General features: G+C 33.2%; 1 protein-coding gene across 2 annotated transcripts in view; it reads left to right on the plus strand.

The window, feature by feature from the left end:
- The window catches only part of pax1b (paired box 1b), a 5320-nt gene extending 2383 nt beyond the window's left edge, over nt 1-2937 (plus strand). The window contains exons 3-5 of one of the 2 annotated variants that reach the window (XM_083561857.1): nt 1242-1372; nt 2445-2560; nt 2728-2937. In XM_083561857.1, coding sequence (XP_083417983.1) covers nt 1242-1372; nt 2445-2513 — 200 coding nt within the window. In that variant the 3' untranslated portion in view covers nt 2514-2560; nt 2728-2937. Of the gene's footprint in view, nt 1-1241; nt 1373-2391; nt 2561-2727 lie in introns of both variants that reach the window. The other variant, XM_083561856.1, reaches the window with a different exon arrangement.
- Nucleotides 2938-15630: the final 12693 nt, after the last annotated feature.

Here is a 15630-nt window from a genome sequence, read left to right on the forward strand (position 1 = left end):
GTTCCCGGGACAGACTCCAAATCCAAAATTGAACTTGACCATGATAAATCGCTTTATGAAGATATATGAATAAATTGTAGATGTAGATTTAAAGAAACTCTAATTATGAAAACTGAACAAAGTAATGCTATGGAAACAAGACTCTGTGTGTGTTAATCCGATATTATAAAACATATTATAATACATAATAATACATTTCATCAACTCACATGTAAACAGTTTGAGTCTTTAGGCATCTCATCACCACAATTTACAAAAAAAGGTTTTCTTCCGTATGATGAATATAATTTATTTTCTTTTTTTTACAACTTGTGCAATAATAAAACATTTCTAATAAATTGTCATGTAGCCTGGAACAACTATTAAAATCCGATTTTGACATTTCATTTTTATATTCATTGTCAATATAATAATAATAATAATAATAATAATAATAATAATAATAATAATAATAATATTAATAATAATACATTTTATTTCACATTTTCATCTTATACAGATCTCGGAAATTTTTTATATTTTAGTTTAACGTTAATAATAATTATTATTCCTTGTTTCTAAATACAGTAGTATTAGTTGTTATTAATAGTAATAATAAGAATTATTATAATAATGAGTTAACATTAAAATATTGTTATTATTATTATTAACAATTTATAGTAAACTTAATAACCATTCAAAATCTTAGTCATTTTTAGATCAACTTATTAGTAGTTTTACAGCGCCCTGATTAGGATTTTTAATTATCAATTGTTTCTAAATAGTTTTAGTTGTTATTATTAGAAATAATAATAATAATAATAAGAAGAAGAAGAAGAAGAAAAAGAAGAGTTAATATTGAAATATTAATGTTATTAATAGTTAATGATAACTATTATTATTATTATTATTATTATTATTATTATTATTATTATTATTATTATTAACAATTTATCATAAAATTAATAACCATTTATAAGCCTTAAGTAATCTTAGTAATTTTTAGATGAACTTAAAAATAGCATAACAGTGCCCTGATTATGGTTTTTCTTAGAACTATATTCTCTATTAATGCATTTATTTATATTTACTTTAATCGCTTTTTTACAGTTTCATGCAGCACTAGTTTAATTGTGTAGTGTTATTTGATGTTGTTATAGTTTCAAAAGTAAGTCTATAAACAAATGAACTTATATTTCAACGTATTTTAATGCAGCCTACATATTTACATGAATGAAAATGTTTCTTGATTCCTCCAATAGCCATCACTGGACCTGATGGATATCAGCAGAAAATGGAGGAGTGGCCATGTGTGAACAGAACTTCATTTCCGTCCCATGCAGTTAATGGCATTGACAGATCACCTGTAGATACGGATATTAAATACAATCAGGTAACACGCATTTTTCAATCTGTTTTTTTTTTTTAATTCTTTGAGCAAACTAATCCATATTCTCGCCAGGATCACATTTGTGTAAATTACGACTAAACGATTGTGGTTGCTAGAACCATTTCAGTAAAAAGAACAAGCTAAGAGTTAACAAGCTATAGCTTACAGTAATTTATTTTAATTTATATATCTCATATATCTATCTGTAGCATTTTCTATCTACATCAATCTGCAGTGAAACTATAGTGAAACTATATATTTCTGTTTGGTTTAGCATTTGGTCCCATTAACAACATTGTTAATGGGACCAAATGTTAAACCAAATGAAAAATATATAATAAAATAAAAAAATAATAAGAATTTTCTTAAGCTGGTACTGGTAAAATTGTGACCTGAAATGTGCGATTCTAGCTCTATAGTATTCTGGCTTTTATTGACAAAATAGAATTCACTCACTGAATATTTCTATAACTTCTGAAACAACAAGAAGCTCATATCCAAGAGCATTAAATGAGATGCAGACATCACTCACACTTTGATGAACTCTCTTGTACATTTGGTCAGGACTTACCCGTGTGGGTGTCATTGTGGTTGTTAGGTGATAAGTAGTGATGCCATGATAAGTAGTGCAGGTGTTAATCAAATAGATGTAAATCCAGTAAATGGTAACCCAGTACCATTAACATTCGTTTATATCTATTATTTTGTGTGTGTAAAACAAAAAAGTGTATGTTTGCTTATTTGATGCTTCTTTGTGTGTGAGCTATGATATTAGTTATTGCTGATGTGTAGTAATAAGTTTGCTTTTTTGAAAAAAATTCATTATTACTAATCTAGATTTGTTGAAAAGATAAGTCTCAAAGTACTAGCTCTAGCACCGTTTTGTTTTTACTTACCCAAAACTTGGGTGGTTGTGTGTTTATATTGCATACTTACTGTACCTCCTGACCTTCATTCTGGTCACTGCTAGACCTTCTTTAAGATTCCAAAAAAAACTAATGGTGTATTCATGTCTCTGACAGTCTCCCTCGAGTCTTAGTGGATATATGCCCCCCTGCCCCTATTCTTCCCCCAGTCAATGCGGGGTGTACGGGGGAAACTATGGGCATCACTGGCAGCCCCAGGGAACAGGCCTGGCACATAATGACTCCCACCTTCACACTGCTATGAACTTCAAACCTCCATCAGATGGTGAGTTCTAATATGCATTGGTTTGTTTGGGTCTTATGCATGCGGGATAATACATTCAAACTCACGGAAAAAAAAAAGAAGAACATATTACGTCATTGTTAGAAAAAACAGAGATGGCATGAAGGACATATTTATTTATCTAAACTTCCCCCTCGTTTGGATTTCAGTGGCAGACAGAAAACCTCCCAATCCCCTGATAAAGCAGCAGCAGCAGCATGAGGCACTGAGCAGCATTCACAGCCTGGCCTTACCCACCTCAGCCTCATAAACATGAACACACACAAACACCCACAAAAGAGCAAACACACACAGATCTGCTGTTGTCCTAATTTAAATAGTAAGTAAATCCATGCAGTGAAACTATAAAATGATTTATATATCAAAACATTAGTGACTGAAGACAATGCAACAATCATTTTCTCCTGAAACAACACTGGTCACCTCATTCATTAATATTGGTATTAGAGGAAATAAATACCGTAGATATTTAATTTATCTACAGTATTAAAATAAAGCTAGATGCTGCTAGTTATTAGTCTCAAATTAATACAAGCGTATAATACAGGCTACAATATTAATAGACTGTCACTATGTTTTTTAGTCCTGTAATAGAAGCCTAATGGTTTACCATCTGTTTGGTACCGGGCACATGCAGTGGGTCTATTCAAGACATGACAAATTAAAAAATATGAAAACCAAAAGCATAATTAGGATGTGGACAAATCGGTCAAAAAACACCTGGTTGTCAAATCAGGCCCCAACAATGAACCAGCAATTATACAAGCAATTTATATATATATATATATATATATATATATATATATATATATATATATATATATATATATATATATATATATATATATATATATATATATATATAAAGGTGACATTTAAAGCTGCAGTCTGCACTGAATGATATTGAATTTGCTCAATTTTAAATAGTTCTCCCTATTTCTGTCTTCAGCAGAAGGAACATTCAGGATATCAGCGAAAATGGGTTATTAAACTAACTTTATAAGAAGTGAGATGGTTGAAATCGGTAATTAATTTAATTTTCATAGCTGGAACTGTGGACCACAGTTGATTTCTGCAATATTTGCAGTGAGTTTTTGTTGCTTTAGACATGACTTTTTTTTTTGTGTTTTTTTTAAAAGTTTAATTAAATATGAACGATAAAAATACAATGCAATTGGTGTTGAATATGACAAATGTATGACAGCCTGTTTTTTGATTTAGATTAAAAGAATATATTATTAAGTATACAATTTTACCTAATAATACATACACACTGTTAATTGTAGGCTAAATAAAGATAATAAAAATGAAACTTTTTTTTTTATTATTGTGAAGCCCACAACGAAATCCTAGTTATATTATTTATAGTCAAAATCCATCTGTGTTTAATAAACGCATGTTCAAAAGAAATTGACTTTTGTGATTTTTCTCCTCCAACAAAGTCAAAATGCTTTGCAAAAATGTGTGTGCAGATCAAGAAATATATTTTGAACAACATTTAATATTTAAGATTTTATGATAACACATTTTTGATTATGTCAAATGACTGAGTAAAATAATGCAGTACAATATAAGTATTACTTACCTTTATTTGTAATTTATAAACTCAAAAAAAAAAAACTTTTTAAAAGTGCTAAAAACAAGAAAGTAAATAAAAAAATACAATTAAAATAAATAAAGTTAAAGCAGTAAAATATATAAATGTAGTGATACAGACCACATAAACATATTACAAATAATTTGTATATAATAATAATAATAATAATAAAAATAATAATAATAATAATAATAATAATAATAATATTTTATTGTTTGTCGTTATTTTCGTCTTCGCAGCGAACAAACAAACTTGCAATTATAATGGGTTTATTATTATTATTATTATTATTATTATTATTATTATTATTATTATTATTATTATTATTATTATTTAAAATGAATAATTAGTTTATTACTTTTGAAGGTGGAAAATTCGTAGAAATTTGTGCTGAAATTAAATATCCTTTTCCCAAACGCATCTTTTATATCGCTTTTTGGGAAATATCTCTGGATATGTCGGATTTCACATAAATAAGAATCAGTTCTTCTAACAGCTGACAGACAACAGCCGTCTTTGCTTTTACACACAAAGAGTGGAATGAGACTAAAGCAGGCTTTAATAATGAGAACGCGCACACACACACGCACGCACACACACACACACACACGCACGCTGGCACGCGGACGCGCAGTCACACGTAACACACACACTTTCTAAATGTGCGCTAATTAATTGGAAAATAACACAAATAGACACAGTGTGTGAGATTTATTTAGCAAGTCTGATAAGAAGCATTTAATTAGTTATAAAAAAAAATCTTGGTTTTACACCGAAAATATACATTCCTATGGAGTTATGTTAAAAAAATTAATGAATGAAAAAAATAAATCAAATTCAAGCTTAACTAATGTTGTTAATATTATAAAGCAATATAATTTCAGAAGGTTGATATGGAAAAAAGTTATACTGATAATACTATAATAGAATTCAATAAACTATATTTTACATAATATTATGACAAGTAAAATGACATAAAAGCTTACATTTTTGCACAGTAAATGTAATAAAGTGTGTAGAACAAAATCTATTTGATATGTGCAATATGAAATACAATATTCATAGATTTCGTGAAAAATACTGGTAATATTTTTGTAACTAAGAGTCATTTTTTAGGTTTAATCTAAATATGACTGCCAGTAGTCAAATTTCAGAGCACTGCCAACAGTTCATATATCATAATATGACATGAAAAACACTTAGTGTTCCGTTTGTGCGTTTGTTAACCTGCACAGGAGGAAGCAAGTCGTCAAGCTCCATTCTTCAGGCTCTCAAAGGTCAACTGGGTGTTTGTTCTGACTACTCTGGTAGCCTATAGCTAATGGGAGGTGTAAACTGACCCAAGAGTAAACAGCTCTAACTGAACAGGGGCATGCCTTCACATGGCAAAGAAAGCCCAGGTAAATAATGACCTCAAAATAGGAAGCAACACAAAGGCTTATACGCCTGAGACAGATTACGGTTCTTTGGAGTCGCAATGTAAATATCTGCTGAGCTGCTAAGAATGCAGAGGATGATTTAAAACACCATGTAATATATAGTGCGATGAGATGATGTCTTATGCGTTTTTCTTTTACATCACCTTCAATGCACACATTTCTAATTATTTTGCAATAAGTTGTGAAAAATTATCATTGGATTGATTTGGGTGTGTTTTCTGATCATGCGATCGATTATTATATTGCATTATAACAGATGTTCTGGCACATGGTTTAAACTATCTAAAAGTGTGTGTAGTTTTTTTCTTGAAAGTGCCATCTTGCCAAATATATAACTATATTCACAACAAGTTCTGAGCGACTTTAAAAATGTAATCAGGGGTCAGGAGCAGTCTTGCACATCATTTAAGATTTTGCTAACTTTGATACTGTAGTGTCCATTTTTTCTATATAATTCCAGAAGTTGTTACTAAATATAAATGATACAAAGATTTTTTTCAAGAGATCAAGATCTTTATAAAAACAAATTATTAGGGTACATTTGAGGTTGATTTTTTGACGTTTGTGTTTTTAAAAGATTAATGAAACGCTAGAAAATAAAGGATCATACCAAACAAATGATATTTTCATACTTACATGTTTTGCTACAGTTTACTTTTAGTGGATAATTAACAATCATTATTCACTGCTAGTGTGTGTGTGTGTGTGTGTGTGTGTGTGTGTGTGTGTGTGTGTGTGTGTGTGTGTGTGTGTTTTAGTACAGAGAAATTACAAAACAATTATTGATTAAGACTCAAGAGAACTGTGTAATGAAATACGGCAGAAAATAACCCTAATATAAACATTATACTACAATCAGCCAGAATATTAAAACCACCTGCTTAATATTGAGTTGCCTTGTGCGGCTAAACCTAAAACAGCCCAGACCCACTGAAGCATGGACTATACAGGATCTCTAAAGTTGTGCTGTGGTATCTGGCACAAAGACATTAGCAGCAGATCATTTAAACTCTGTTGAAGTGGATCCTCTGTGGATTGTACATGTTCAACCAGCACATCCTACAAACAGTTGGATTGAGATCTGCAGAATTTGTAAACCAAGTCAACACCTTCAACCCTGTGTCATGTTCCTCCTACCAAGGCCAAAGTTATGTTGACACTAGATTATAACCCCTGTAGTATATGTGGGTCTTCTACAAACTGTTACTACAAAATAGGAAATACACAATTGTCTAGACAGGATTTGCTGTAGAATAAACATTTCCTTATGCTGGAACCCCAAACCTGTTTCAGCATGACAATGCCTAGTGAACAGAGGAAAGTTCCATGAAGTTCCATGGTTCCATGAAGTTGGAGTGGAATAACTCAAGAGCCCTGAACCTTAACCCCACTGAACTCCTTTGGGATAAACATCAATTCTTACCACACAGTTTTTGATCAATTTCTGTCTAGTGAAAAGCCATAATAAATTTATAGGCTGTTATAGAAGCAAAAAGTGGACCAAATCCATGTCCCTGTATTTATAAAAAAGAGATCAAGTTGTAGCTAAAGGTTATATTTTTATAGCATCTATCCACCACTCAGGCTCATACAAAACACTAATTTGGCGATTAGCACAAATTCTATAAGCTAGATATTGCATAGACTGTAGCTTAGTTGTATGATGCTTTAATTTCTAGTTCCCCTGATCACTGTCCAGCAATAATGCAGAGCAAAGACTATTTACTCATTATTTATATAGTACACTTAAAAAATTTTGTCTGGTGATTTTTTAATAATCTTGTCATATAAAAAAAAAGAAAAATTGCCACATTGGCTTCCTTCACTGTCGGTCATCCACCCAAAATCTATGAGCGTTCCGCATTTATCATTTTAAATGTACTGCTCATGTGGTGAATTTATTTAGCATATTTCCTCATCCCTTTAAGTAAACATTTCCGAGCTACACCACTGTTTTGCAACTTTCATTTGCCTTTACTTATACTTTTTCACACTCTGTAACAGAAACATTATAGCAAAACTTGCATGGCAGTTTTCACTTGATGCTTATTAAATAATTATTATTGTTCATGTTATATATATATATATGCCAGCACTGAAGTTCTGCTAACTTCCACTTCTGTTCAGTTCAAATCTAGACAAATTCCTCACCAGTTAGGATCTCAGTGATGCCTGTAAAACACAGGTCTGTATTTTTTTAAGGCACTGCAGTCAGTGTGAACACGTTGATCTCTATAATACCTGTTTTTTTTTTTTTTTTTTTTACCAAACAGGTTTAGTGTGTGTCAGTCTCAAAGAGAGCTGTCATTTTTACACCAGTAATGATTAATGAACAGCGATAGAAAACAGGTCAACAAAAATAAGGTGTCGCAGACAGGTTAATTGTGGGGTATTACAGCCTGTATGCTGTTCATGTTATTGTCAATTGTTCAGTACACCTTTGAGTTTGCACGAGTTTTAATCATCACCAATTCAGACATGATTAAATATAACAGACAGTGTCATTCCTGGATGTGTAGATGCAGTGTGTCAGACAGAGTAGAACAGACCACAGGCGCCATGTGATACACGACAGACAGAGCGTGAAACCACAGAGCCATTTCTCTACCCTTAACGCTCGTCCTGTGAATTCCTACTATCATACATACATATGCTGTTCCCTTTTCCTAATATAAGCGTACTGTAACTCAAATCTGTATTTATATTCAGTTCAGAAGATAATATCTCCTCCTACACGAATGAGAACAATCACACTAAACTAGACTCTCTCGGTCATTGGGTTTAAACAAGCCAAATATCTATCAAAGAAAACAGTGGAAAAATACCAGCACTTACCCAATATATTGTTGAAATTCTGATGCATGAAGACATTTAAAAGTACTTTAATTTTACACGCACAAAAATACTTTTTTTTTAATTGAAATAAGACTCGTCCTTCTCTACTGCAATCCTAATGATCTAAGCTAGTTAACATAGCTAGCTAATGTAATCCATTTTATTTAAATCAACTAGCTAACTACAAATCTTATGTGCACATGTAAACATTAGTCAGTTAAACTGCTAAACATAAACAGAGCTAAATAAATATTGAAATGTTCTGTGATGCTTACTGGCACTACATTGTACACATTATCAAGAAGCATGGATAGATGACCTAACCCGGTTCGCTCTTTTTTCTGTAAAAAAAAAAAGGAAAAAACTCAACATTTTTATTTATTTGTTTGATTTCAGTTATACACTGTATACATCGCCAGCTTGTTCACAACACTTACCAAAAATAAAAATAAAAAAAATCTTTATTTCTGTTTCCTGCATTCATTCAGAAGTTGTATCAGCTAAGTATTACAGTATTTGGGTGACTTTTTGAGCAGTGGTAGTCCGAAATAATTTATTTTTTACTTTTCTTTTTAAAAGTACATTAACTATTTTACTTGGAATTTTAATTTAGAAAGATTTTTGCTTCACTACATTTTAATGTGTAATATTTTACCTTTTAGTTCCCTACATTTTTAGAATAACATGCCATTCCTTGACACTTTAAAGTGAATAGATAAATAAAATGAGAATATAAATTGTATCATAAATATTAATTTAAAACAAGAACACAAGAGTAAATCTACAGTTCTGGTGTTTGTGTGTATTAAGTGTTTTCTCACTGGGTATCTATCTATCTATCTATCTATCTATCTATCTATCTATCTATCTATCTATCTATCTATCTATCTATCTATCTATCTATCTATCTATCTATCTATCTATCTAAATGTAATTGCATTAATTATTTAATTATATATATATATATGTATGTGTGTGTGTGTGTGTGTGTGTGTGTGTGTGTGTGTGAGTGTGTGTGAGTGTGTGTGTAAGTTGTTCTGCTTATACAATACTTTTACTTTTGATGTTTCAAAAGTAAGTGTTTTTGAGCACGCCAAATTCCAAAAAAAGTTGCTGTAGTTGCTGTTTTACATTTAAATGTAAAATGTAAATAAAAAAGAATTCAATTTGCAAATCTCATAAACATATATTCTATTTACAATAGAACATAGAAAACAGATCAACCTGAGGAAATGAACTATTTTAAAGAAATAGGATACAATTTATATTCAGTTCTTTGCAGATTGGTGAACCTTTTTAGAAAATATTATATTTCTATTATATTTATACCCAATTATGTTACAGACCGGTTGCAAATTAACCTTATTAGTTTCTTTCATGTTCTTCCATCTTGTACTTTTTAGTAATAGTGTTTTTTTTTCTATGGAAGAGTTGGGCAATATAAAGTGTTCATTTTCACAAAACCAGTTTGTTATAAAAGAGTCTGTGTGGACAATAAATACAAAAGATACAAAGCATAGGCTGTGAACTAAAATGCATACCTGTAGGACTAAAAACGACAGTGTTCCATAAAGTGCCTGATGTGGTATTGAGTCAGGCTAGGTTAAGTGTTTGACCTGCCCAGGTAAGCATTGGTATGCAGTAGGACATTTAACTTCCTCATGGTAGAACTTGGTACAGGCTGGCAGGAGAGTGAATGGGTGTGACAGATTGTCCAGCTAAGAAATTTTGTGGATGTAGTGGTTGTAGCACCCGTACCCTTAAAATCTGATAATCATCAAAATCTCATGCAACATGTACATGAATACAGAACAAATCAACACGTTCATTCAAGTCAAATGCTTAGATACTGTATCCCGGAAAACAAAATCATATAAAAAGGTATGAACGTTAATCCTGTTCAAACTCTATTTTCTCACATTAAATTGTGCGAATAGTTATGAATTTAAAAGCAGCAGACCATGCTGTTTATCATTCATGCCCTCATTTGCACTTTTTCTCCCACATAAAACACTCGTATGTTACACAGTGCATGTGCTGCTCAAGATGGTTCTTCTAAATGCTATTTGCTAAACGTTTATAACGTATAATGTGGGAAACATACAGTAGACCTGCGACATTGCAATCAAATGTTCAAGCAATGTAATGTTTTTGGCAATAATGAGGAAACAGCAGAGCAGTTATTTCACCAGTGTGAGACTGAATAGCAGGTGTGTATGCATGTGTCTGTGTGTGTAGGTGGGTGTGTGTGTGAGTGTATGTAAGTGAAGACAGAAGGTAGAGTTAGTTGGTATAGCTTTTATCAATGACATGACATCAGGTCTTTTCAAGCTTTGACACATTGTTTAATCTTTAAATCCAGTTCAGTTGTGTGTTACGCAGAAAGCAGGACAAGACACAAACATCTACCAAACATTAGTTTATTTTTTAACCAGTTAGCTATATGAGTGTGAGTCCCAAGGTGAGTACTTGACTGTCTAAAATCTGAAAATGTGAAATGGTTTAATGCCCTTGCCAATAACACACATTAGATTATCTATAGAGATTAAATTAACATCAACTAAATTTTATTGTGTGAGAAGTGTACTCTTAATTCAATGCGAATGTCTCCTTAACCGTGACGTCGGAGCGACGTGGGGCCGCCTTCCCATGGGCTCACCACCTGCAGGAGGGACCGTAAGGGACTGGTGCTGAGAGGATTGGGCATCAGTCGAAGGCGGGGGCCTTGACAGCCCGATCCCTGGACACGGAGAAGTGTCTGGGGAATCTGCTTAGACTGCTGCCCCCACGACCCGAATTACGGATAAGCGGGAGAAGATGAAATGAAATGAAATGTGTCCTTAACCATGACAAGTGGTGAATAATTTATTTTTCATCAGTTTTATTTAAAAGCAAAAATAGGAAAGATTTCTTTTAAAATAAGTTGATTTCCATGTAAATGAATTTAAGAGAAATGAAACGAACCAGTACAATTCAGTAGAAAGAAAGCAGCAAAAGTGCATGTGGGTGCATCTCGGATAAACCTGCCGTGACTAAATGCAGCGTTCCACCTTAACGCACGAGTTCTCGAAAGGTTTGCAGCAACTCACACATACACACACACACACACACACACACACACACACACACACACACACACACACACACACACACACACACACACACACACAGATATTTGTTTTGCAATCATTTAGACCTTCCATAATGCAGTAAATGAATAATATACCTACATCCATCTTCAAAATGAAACCAAATTTTGGTTATTTTAGGTTGTATTTTTTAATGTTGCTCACATTTGGTCCCCACTATGATATAAAAACACATACATAAACAGACATTGCTATTTTGGTCTTTCTTTGTTTCTTTGTTTATTACTGATATGTTGGTCTTCTTAAAAGAAGTTATACATTTAAATACAAAACCACCAGGTTCCATTTCTTGGCCAATAAGCAAGGCCTTAAACCCTTAAGTGGTCAAGAGACATTTAGCTTAAATGTATCTTGCTCTGGATAGGGATGTCTGCTAAATACCGTGAATGTGAATAGACCACTTTGCTTAATCAGAATACAAAATTCTGGAGTTATGATGATGGAAAGGTGAAAAGGCAACGATCTTGTAAAAACATAATGAAAGCTATCAGATGTTCTACGAATGAAGCCAATTTGTGGTTGTTTAATGACCCGAATTTGTCACAAATTCCTATAGACAGAAAATAAACTAACAATTACTAAAACAATTGATTCTTTTTACATTTAAAATAAACTCATTAGACAATAGTTTTACAAATAGAAAATGTACAGAAATGCAGCTAATGAGCAAAAACCTAAATTCATAAAAAAAAGACTAGCAACAGCGTCTAGTGAGCTTAGGCTGTATTGCATGACATATATCGTGCAATATATAACATATATCAGGAAAATGATCTGTTATAGGAATCAACATTTACTCCATATCAGGAAGAGTATTTCATTATGTATGCAGTCAGAGGTTCATGGATTAAATTACAGTACAACCCACATGGTGGTTTGGAAACGTTACACAGGCAACAATAATCATAGTAAAGATTATTTTACTATGTCAAAACAAGTTGGTGTCAGCAAACAAGTCAGCGAGTAGGAAGTTTGCTTTATTTACATACAAATACAGAAGATTTTTTCCATGATATCCAACTCAACCAGTCAGTCATATGAGCTCCCAATGAGCTTCTTCCTCATCCTCTGTACTGACTTCTCACTGACCTTTTGTGAGTGTTTGACTAGCTCAGCAGCTGTTTCAGATGCTCTGCAGCTGCCATCACAACCAAGTCAGACGAGTTTTTCCTACACAGTGACATCAGGAAGTCTCACGTCTCTTTGTTCACTCGGCTCTTCCCCCTCGTGTGCAAAAAGAAAGAGAAGAAAAAGTGAAGAGGCAAAAAAAGACGAGACGTTCGGCTCATTGATCTTGTCGTGGTGAACGCCGCTGAAAGAGATGTTCGAATGCTGCTGCCAGTCGATAACATCTTTATTGAATAGTTGCATGTTGCTGACTGATTGTCGTCATCCAGAGCTGCGAGAGAGTTCAAGTCCTGACGGCAATCTCAAATTCCATCTCGAGCTGCTGGTTCTCTGGCAAAATGCTTGACTCGGGTGGCCAATATAGAATAGTTTCAGAGCGCCACCCAGGTTGCATTTGTGTGTGTATGTGTGTGTGTGTTTTTCTTTTTTTTTTTTTATGGAAGTGTGTATACAAAGCTAAAACAACCTTGGTTCATTTGAACATAGATTAATCAATCTACTGCAGCAAAACTGCTTTAGTAGCATGTTTATCATTTTAACAGCTGTCATCAAAAATTATGGAAAGACGTCTGCAAATATCTTTTTGAGTTGTGTGCAAAAGTGTTTCCTGCAAACAACAGGGAAGTGTGCAAAAAAATTGCAAAAAGGCTGGTAGAGTTCTCTATAAGGTGTAGCTTTGATTCCCATTGTTTAGCCTGAGTTCCACTTATTGCCAATGCATAGTTATGCACAAGTTGCGTGACCTTAACATCACCTGGAAAAAACGCCACAAATGACATTAATTTGCAATTACAAGTGTGTGCACAGGTATACTGTCATATTGGGGTTCAAGCATGCTCAGATTCAAATCAAGCACTATGATGGCTCCCTTCAGCTGAACCTTACATTACTTAAACTTCTGCATTTCTGATGTTCCAAATAAAACTGTGTGTGTGCATGTGTGGTTGAGAGTGTGGATTTGTGTCTTGCCTTGCCCTTTCTACTTTTTAGAATTGCATTGCAGATGGGAAAGAGCGATAGCTGTAAGCACTCTATGAAGGCTTGCCCCCCCCCCCCCCCCCCAGGACAAGATCGCTAGATCCATGGCTGTTTCACACACACACACACACACACACACACACACACACACACACACACACACACACACACACACACACACACACACACACAGACACACATATCAGTGCTGCTGATAAAACACAAACACACGCACACACGCACACACGCTCTACTTTCCCAGCGGACTCTAAGCAAAGGACTGTGGACAATTATCTAAAGCACTAAAACTAGCTAAATTAGCTTTTCAGGCATCAGCATTCCCAAATTCTGAGCTGGGCACGTTTGCCAAAACATTAGCATTGTAATCAATACAAAGATCAGTGTCGACTAGCACCAGCAGCTCTTTATTTACCTTTGCATTTGCAAAAAGCTGCATGCTTATCTCCATGCATCCTTGCAAAAGCACACTGTAGCTCTTTTTTTTTTCACAGAAAGCAGTGATAATTATCTGCACGTCTTATCCTTTTCATCTGTCTTGAACTGTAGGGTGATTTATTCTTAAACACGTATGCGTGTTAAGTCTGGGATGATAGAGAGAGGTCATATTGTTCATAAGAATTGTCCAAGAGGATGTGAATGCAGAAATTACACTACCATAGAAGGTGGTGTTTGCGTGTGAGGAAATGGACACGATGACGAATGTTAATTGGTAAAAGCGAATTTGTAGAATTACACTGTGAATACACAGTAATCCACAGTAATGTGTACACAATGTCCCTCTAACCACAAATGCAGCTGAATGAAACAGTGTGTCATGCTAAATCCTTTCTGCAAATTCCTGTCTCAAACTGCAACTAATTACTCAGTGATGTTCCTGACAACAGGCACGTTTGGTCCAGATGACCATGAGAGTAATGAAACAAAACCAGAATGCATTAGAGCTCGTATATATTTATATTTATTTTTATCTTTATATTCATATTTATTCACTGTACATATGCTTACATATATATCACATGCTGTAAATATGCCACATATTTATCTGCACTATTTGCACGCTTGCTACTTTTTGCACTTCTGGTAGATGCCAAACTGCATTTCGTTGCTGTGTACCTGTACAATCCAATGACAATAAAGTTCTATCTATCTATCTATCTATCTATCTATCTATCTATCTATCTATCTATCTATCTATCTATCTATCTATCTATCTATCTATCTATCTGAATGTAATTGCATTAATTATTTAATTATATATATATATATATATATATATATATATATATATATATATATATATATATATATATATATATATATATATATATATATATATATGTGTGTGTGTGTGTGTGTGTGTGTGTGTGTGTGTGTGTGTATAAGTTGTTCTGCTTATACAATATTTTACTTTTGATGTTTCAAAAGTAAGTGCTTTTGAGCACGCCCAATTCCAAAAAAAGTTGCTGTAGTTGCTAAAGTTGTACAGTTGTAATAAATTCAAGCTTTATCTTTATTGCCAGTGTTTTGGTTCAGAATAAAACATTGACAATGACTGCTACTTAAAATAAGTTATTTCTGATGTGGATTGGATTGAATTCATCTACCAGGAAGTGCCATGTTAACATTTTATATGACTTTTCAATCCAGCTTTTTGCACATCTTGTCTTAATGGAAATTGCTTTGTACACAGTGGGTATTATCATGCTAAAAAAGAATTGAGCTGCAAAATTGTATTGAAAGAAATTTCCAAAAACAAAATTAACTTTGTGGTAAGAGTTTGGAAAAGGCATACATATGGGTCAAGTTTCCACATACTTTCAGTGTAGCTTCTTTTCATTCCCATCTAACCATTCGGTAAGTTTTTATGCCTTGTAGGTAAAAAGAAATCACTCCCACCATGATAGA

This window comes from Silurus aristotelis (genome assembly GCF_946808225.1).
Source record: "Silurus aristotelis genome assembly, chromosome: 15".
NCBI lineage: Eukaryota > Metazoa > Chordata > Actinopteri > Siluriformes > Siluridae > Silurus > Silurus aristotelis.